The 7,416-nt window shown below is 51.7% G+C and overlaps 1 protein-coding gene across 1 annotated transcript; it reads left to right on the top strand.

The window, feature by feature from the left end:
• Positions 1–424: 424 nt before the first annotated feature.
• LOC123141674 (protein NRT1/ PTR FAMILY 8.3) lies at positions 425–2,509 on the top strand. The gene is made up of 2 exons (XM_044560760.1): positions 425–656; positions 764–2,509. Exons 1-2 carry the CDS (start codon positions 425–427, stop codon positions 2,353–2,355), a joined length of 1,824 nt encoding a protein of 607 aa, XP_044416695.1. The 3' UTR covers positions 2,356–2,509.
• Positions 2,510–7,416: the final 4,907 nt, after the last annotated feature.

The following is a 7,416-nucleotide window of genomic DNA, read 5'->3' as shown; positions in this document are numbered from 1 at the left end:
AGCAGCCACAGCCTGAGGCGAGCTAAGAAAAAGCTCACAGCTCAAACTGAAAGCTAGCTACTAGCTAGGATTAGCTCAAACTTCCGCTTGCGCTAGACACACAGCTCGTCGGCGACATGGACGCCTTGGAGAGAGGCGAGCGCGCGCCGCTCCTGCCCGAGGTAACGATTAGCTCCCTGCCACCATCCTCCTCTTCCTCCTCCGCGCCCGCCCTGTTCGTTCTGGAAGGAGGATCACAATGAAAACTGAAATGCAAAATCCAGAACCACGCTTCAGCATCCGTCCACACAAGAAGAGCATTTGTGCACCTCCATTAGACCGAGTCTTAACTTACAAGAACAGAAAAAAGAAAAGAGACCAAATGTTCTTTAACACGTGGTTAATACAACATGCATATTCAGGCCCCTTCCTTTCCTAATCAGACATGCACATCCACGTCACAGTCGTGCTGCAGCATCATATCCAGAACTCGTCAATACAGATGCATTTTGTTAAGAAAAATACAGATTCTGTTCTGGTTGCTAACAATTCCTGCAATCTATCTCTTTTACAGAGTCATGGCCAAAAGGTTCAAGAGGACGACAGTCTGCAGCTGCAGGTGCCGCTCCTGAAGCACAAGAAGCGCGGCGGCAGCAAGGCACCAGCAGTTATTCTATGTAAGCAAAGCTACATGTTCATCTAAATGTTTTCCCAGTTACAGAAAATGTGGATTAAATGGAGAGGAGCTAGTGGTTTAACTGAAGTTTCGCCATTGTTGGTGCAGTGTTCGAATGCCTGGAAAGCACGGCGTTCAACGGCATCTCCACAAACCTGGTGGTGTACCTGGAGACCATCCTCCACGGCACCAACCTCGCCAGCGCCTCCAACGTCGCCACCTGGTTCGGCACCAGCTACCTCACCCCGGTCTTCGGCGCCATCATCGCCGACTCCTTCTGGGGCAACTACAACACCATCCTCGTCTCCCTCGTCGTCTACCTCCTCGGCATGATGCTCGTCACCTTCTCCGCGTTCGTGCCCACCACCACGGCGGCGCTGTGCGCGGCGGGCGCGTCGTGCGCCGGCACCGCCGGCACGTGGGGGCTGAGCTCGCAGACCGTGGCTTTCGTGGGGCTCTACCTCGTGGCGATCGGGTGCGGCGGGGTGCGCTCGTCGCTTCTGCCGTTCGGAGCGGAGCAGTTCGACGACGACAGCGCGGCGGACCGGGAGGGCAAGGCGTCCTTCTTCAGCTGGTTCTACCTCTGCGTGAGCTTCGGCCCCATCATCTCCGGTGTGTTCCTCGTTTGGATCCAGCAGAACATCAGCTGGGGCCTCGGCTTCGGCATCGCCACTGCCTGCATCGCTCTCGCCTTCGCCGCCTTCGTGCTCGCCACGCCCATGTACAAGCGCCGCATGCCCGCCGGCACGCCGCTCAAGAGCCTCTGCCAGGTCGTCGCTGCCGCGTGCAAGAAGATCAGCGTCAAGGTGCCCGCCGAAGCCGGACACCTCTACGAGGTCAGCGACAAGATCGACTCGCCCCAGCCCAAAATCGCGCACACCAGCGACTTCAAGTTCCTCGACAAGGCGGCCATCGTCACGGAGTCGGACATGGAGGAGAGGCCGGAGGCAGCGACCTCGTGGAAGCTGTGCACCGTGACTCAGGTGGAGGAGCTCAAGATCCTCCTCCGCCTGCTGCCCGTGTGGATCACCAGCGTCATCGTGTCATCGGCCTTCTCGCAGATGAACACCACGTTCGTGCAGCAGGGCAGCGCCATGGAAATGACCATCCTGTCGATGCCGGTGCCCGCGGCGTCGCTGGCCTCCTTCGAGGTGATCTGCGTCATGACATGGGTGCTCCTCTACAACAAGGTGATCGTGCCGGCGTTGAGGAGCTTCTCCTCGAGCGGTGACGGCGAGCCGTCGCAGCTGCAGCGGATGGGTGCCGGGCGGCTCCTCATGGCGCTCACCATGGCGGTGGCAGCGCTCGTGGAAATGAAGCGGCTTGACAGCGCGGCGCGTGGGGAAGAGATCAGCATCTCGTGGCAGCTGCCCCAGTACTTCTTCCTTGCCGGCGGGGAGGTGTTCTGCTACATCGCGCAGCTGGAGTTCTTCTTTGACGAGGCGCCGGACACCATGAAGAGCATGTGCACGTCGCTGGCTCTGCTCACCATCGCGCTGGGGAGCTACATGAGCTCCTTTATCTACGCCATCGTGGAGGCCTTCACGGCGACGGGAGACAGCCCCGGGTGGATCTCCGACGACCTCAACAAGGGCCACCTCGACTACTTCTTCTGGGCCATGGCTGCAATGTGCACGCTCAACTTCGTCGTGTACAGCGGCATCGTCAAGAACTACAGGCTCAAGACGGTCATCTCATGATCGCTCGCAAAGGGCTTCAAGATTACATTGCACAATCGCCAATTGGTGAACAGTAAATAGCTTAGCCAAGTACATATATACACAAGACACAGTAGGAACATTTTTCTTTTCATGGCCGTAGTGTAATCCTATGGCAGGAACATTTTTTCGAATTTTTGTTGGTGCCTTTTCTGGATTGTAGAAAGATTACAAGATGACAGTATGAATGTGTGCTTCTCTTGTATTTCAATCCAGAGACAGACATTTACATTTAACATGCGCGTAGAACTTTGCTTAGTGAGAACACTAACTAATTCAGGTGCCTAAATATTTTTCTTTCTGAAAAATTTAGGTGCCTAAATCAAAGGGTATAAATGGATAGTCAAGGTAAAGGTAGGATCGTATCCTATTTGATGGGACTGGATTCACGTCACACAAATCTATAATATTTTAAAAATTGTGTCCTTTTCTATATCCGCGCGTTTGGAGTTTTCAAATACGTAATCATGTACAATTTTGATATATGTATAAGTTCCCTAAATTTTCATTTGAAGTTGCCCGAATAAGTGGCCGTTTTTATTGTTATTTACTAGCAAACATACCCGTGCGTTGCAACGGAGGAAAAAAATATCAGATGGCATTAACCCCGTAAGGCTGACTCAAGACCCTATAAACCCATGCCATCTATCTCAATATTGTGCTTCATTCGTGTTCTCTTGCCACTCAAGAGCGCTCCTCGCGGCTAAGCCTAGCCGCTAGCTCGATCTTGCCATAGTGTTAGCGTTGTGCACTGGCCAAGCCGACCGATGTATATGCTTCTTCCTAAATAATATATAATTATATTCAAAATTAGGATGCAATTTTTTTCATTTCGAGTGTCTTTTATCAAATATCGACTTGAAGTTGATGTTAAAGTCATTTTAAAATCCATAATAAATTCAACTCAAATAATTTCTCCACCATGTAAACTCTGAAACGAATGTTCTAAATTTCCACTTTAAAATATTTAATTAAAGCATTAAGTATATGTAAGTCTTAAATTCAATTAAAATATAGTTTTGAAACTCAAGTAATTCTAATATTTTTTGGAACAACAGAAGTTTGATTTCAGTTAAAATAAGTATGATTTTTTTTACTATTTAAGAGAATTTGTGTACTGCTGGATGTTGTTCATTTACACTGTGTGATGACTAATGAGATGTACGTGTATGTAGTTAATCTATATTAGCATATGCACACACGCACCTTCAGTGTTTCCTCGCGGCGCCCGAGCCTCACGGAAATAGACTTGGACCGAATTGAGGTAGAGGTAGAGCACATCTCCGAATTGAGGTAGAGTACTGTGTTTTGCTAGATTTGGCGTTGATGAGACCTTGCTGGATGGACAGGGTGGAGAAGCAGCTTGCTCGGAGCAGGTCCAGGATGGGACTACACGGAGATCTCTCTCGGCGGCTTGCGCCGTCGATCTCTCGTGCACGCGTCGCTGGAGTAGAGGCCTAGATTGGAAAAAGCAGGTATGGTAGAGGGCGGGAGGAGTGTATTCGACAATCCAGATGAACAACGACGAGGAAGAGGTAAACGGGTGTCTTGGTTCCTGCCTTAAGCAATTGGATTGTATTGCATGTACACGGACGACACACAAAAGAAAGCCTCGCTAGTTAATTGTCTCTGGCCAATACACAATCACATCACCCACGTACACAACCAAATCGTCCTTTGCACTGGCGTCGCTTGGCTCGGGTGCCGATCTCGTCTTGCTCTTGAGCAGCTTCAGCCCAGGCAGCGATCCCATCTGCTCCGTCCCGACTATGACAGTTGTGGCCTCCGACCAAGCACGAGCCCACTGGCCACTGATTCCCTGCCGTCCAATGTTGCTACCCATCCTGGATGACCGATTGGACCGATAAGATAATAGCTCTGGGTTTGGATTATTCGTGTAGGCAGCTGTGCCGCTTAACGCCTATGACACCTAAACTCCTACAGTGTCCTCTCAATTGAGGAATCAATCTACTCCAACCAGCCCATGGGCGTAGCTCCTGCCATCTCGTCCTCAAGGACCAACGCACGGGCCTCTGCAGCTAGCCAACCAACGTCTGATCTCGTCCCATCCTCGTCTTCCTTCCTTCTTCCTCCCTAATCAACAACTCGGGATTCCTTCGATCGATCTGCAAAGAGCCTAGGCGACGAAAGGTCTCAAGCTGCGACAAAAGCGCCATGGGGATCTCGCTCCTCAATTGACTCAAAAGTTTCCCCTTCTAGCTCTCCCCTGACAAAATTTCAGTCCGCCTCTTCAATCTCACGCCCACGGTGGAAAGCTGCCTCCTCGTTAGACGGCTTCGTCATCTGCTCCCTCGCCTCCACCGAATCACCTCTCCCCTCCTCTTTCCCTTGCTAATATTTACTCCCTCCGTTTCAAAATAGATGACTCAACTTTATACTAACTTTAGTACAAAGTTAATATAAAATTGGGTCATCTATTTTGAAACAGAGGGAGTATTAAAGGAGTTAAGAGGGATATGGAGTTTGAGTCCAATTCGTGTAGGGAGGACGAACGAAACAAACCAGATTGTGAAGACGTGCGTGGGAACCAAAAAAAGGAGTCGAGGCCCAAACCCATATTCGAGAAGCGCATGTGACGGGCTGAGAAACGCGGGCCTGGCCGACACCTTTCTTAACAAAACTTGGCTCTACAAATTAGTACCACCTCGTGTATTTTACTTAACGTGGGAATAGATGCAGAACGAAACCAAGAATATCACCTTGGTTTATTAGTAGGTATAGATATAGATGGGATTTGTACTGATTTGTTTAGCGTGGGTTGAAAATTGAAGGATTCTTTATTTATTTTCAACCGCTGGAAGAGTACAGTGGCTTGACATCTAGGAGGCTGCAGCCACAGCAGCAGCCCAGCAACCGAAGAGCTATAGGGCCCGGAGGCGGTGACCCTATTGATATTGCAAGCATGGTGACTGTGTGTTGGAACTGGATGGCGTTAGAGTTGCATTCATGGTATCCATGCGATGGAACCTACTTGCAGCCGTGCTGCAATTCCGGCGACCAGGGCCACAACGGCGGGGTAAACCTTTGAGATGTGGAAGTGGCGAGCCGTGGAGGGTGTCTGATCCTCTACATGTGGTGAGGATGTGGATTTAAGTGCCAGGGAAGAAGACAACGCGGCGACTGGTCCAAATTTGGGTCGGCCGACCGGAGCCTAATAGTTGCCATTAAAAAAAGGAATTTGAACAAAAAGCCCGGTGCTAATGTTTAGCACGTGCCAACCCAAGGGTGCAATTGCGCTATTATTTTCTTACGACTGTGCCCTCATAGGGGATCTTGCCATCTTTTCGTCCGTGTGTACTTTTTAGTGCTGGGTCACGGGTTGGGCGCAGTGGCCTCTTTTATCTGTGCGCTTTGGCATCTTTCGCAGCTAACAGCCGTGCATTATCCCCATGTTGGCGATGAAGTAGGCAGACTCAGTCTAATAAACTAGTCACGTCCTAATTAAACTTCCGATACGGTACTAATCTGCGCAGCGATGGATTTGACGTCCCGCACCGGCCACCCTGAAAAACTTGGTTGAGGCCCAACTGGGCCCTTGGCCCAGCTCTCTCTTTCCCCTGGCCCGTGACTATCCCGTCCTCCTCTGCTCTCTTCCCCGAACGCACCTGCAGCACGCTGCTGTGAACCACCGCGCCCACCGCCGTCGCCTCGCCTCCCGAAGTTGTCTAAAAGCTCCGCCGAGCCACTATGCATCTCCTCGCCGATGAACGAGCCCGGGAGCACCACAGCGAGCCTTCGAGCTCGTCACCGCCGCCTCCGTTCGCCGATCGCCGGCGTCGATTCGCCACCGTCAACGCTTCCCCTAGCTCGACGACGGCGCCATCGGATGCGCCGTGAGCCCCTCCCCGTTTTCCTCCTGTTCCCCTTCTCGCGCTCGAGCCCTAGCTAGCTATTCCGCCATGGCCGAGATCTCGCCGCCGCCGCGTAGCTCGCCATCGCTAAGCCGAACTCTTGAAGCTCCCAGGAGGCCTATGAGCCCCTTAGCCAGCCTTCCAGCGCTTCGTAGCACTGACGCCGTTGAAGCCATAGCGCATCGCCGCACGAGGTCGTCGCCGTCCTTGTTCCCAGCCGTCCCTCAACCCACCACCGGGTCCAGTGGATGCACGCGGGCATGGGCTTTCCCCTAGTGCCTCCAGCACATCAAGCCGTCTCGATGGTACTCCGCCGCGTGGGATGGTCGCTGGCGGCTAACCCCGGCCGGCTGACGTGTCCCTGTTTAATTAGTCGCTAACGACTCCGCTAACTAGTCACTGAGACGCTGACTAGTGGGACCCCCAGCTAATTAGGTTGGTTAAACTCTCTATTTAGGGTTAGCCTAATTCTCGTCTGTAAATCAATTCTCTCATCAGCTTTGACTGCTTCAAGTGGGCTGCAAACTCAAAAAGAACAACTGAGGTGCGAGTAATTGTTTTGCGATAGTTCACTCGAAGGCCGGAAGCGTGTCTAAAGGACAATAAGGAGATTCAGAGAGAGTGCAGCAGTTTTTTAACTGCCAAATTGGAGAGTTCCCCTGCAAATATCTAGGGCTACAACTCAGTATACACAAGCTCACCAAAGTTCAATGGCAACCCATGCTTGATCAAGTCAAAAACTTCATCCCGGCTTGGCAACGCGGCCTGATTCAGAGACCCAGGAGACTTGTGCTTGTTAACAGCGTCATCGCGGCCCGTCCTATTCACAATCTGCTCATCAGGAAAGCGCCACAATGGGTGCTAGAAGAAGTGGACAAATGGATGCGAGCTTTTTTCTAGGCCGGGAAAGAGGCAGTCAATGGCGGGCAGTGCCTGGTGGCCTGGCACACCATCTGCAGACCAACCAGCTTTGGAGGGCTGGGAGTTAAGAACCTAAAGATCCAAGGTCTGGCCACGCGCGTCCGATGGGAGTGGCTTAGAAGGACAGAGCCTTCCCGGCCCTGGCAAGGGTTGCATCTCATGGTGGATAAGGAGGCCAAGGCAGTTTTTGACAGCTTGGTTCACATCAAAGTTGGAGAGAGAAGCAAAGTTCTCTTCTGGACTAACAGAT

The sequence above is a fragment of the Triticum aestivum genome, chromosome 6D, assembly GCF_018294505.1.
Source record: "Triticum aestivum cultivar Chinese Spring chromosome 6D, IWGSC CS RefSeq v2.1, whole genome shotgun sequence".
Taxonomy (NCBI): Eukaryota; Viridiplantae; Streptophyta; class Magnoliopsida; order Poales; family Poaceae; genus Triticum; species Triticum aestivum.
The sequence above is the reverse complement of the archived record's forward strand: the minus strand, read 5'-3'. Positions and strand labels throughout refer to the sequence as shown.

Coding starts and splice junctions, on each gene's coding strand:
- LOC123141674 (XM_044560760.1), top strand. CDS start 425: ATGCACATCCACGTCACAGTCGTGCTGCAGCATCATATCCAGAACTCG. Junction 657..763: donor GGCACCAGCAGTTATTCTAT/GTAAGCAAAGCT, acceptor TTGTTGGTGCAG/TGTTCGAATGCCTGGAAAGC.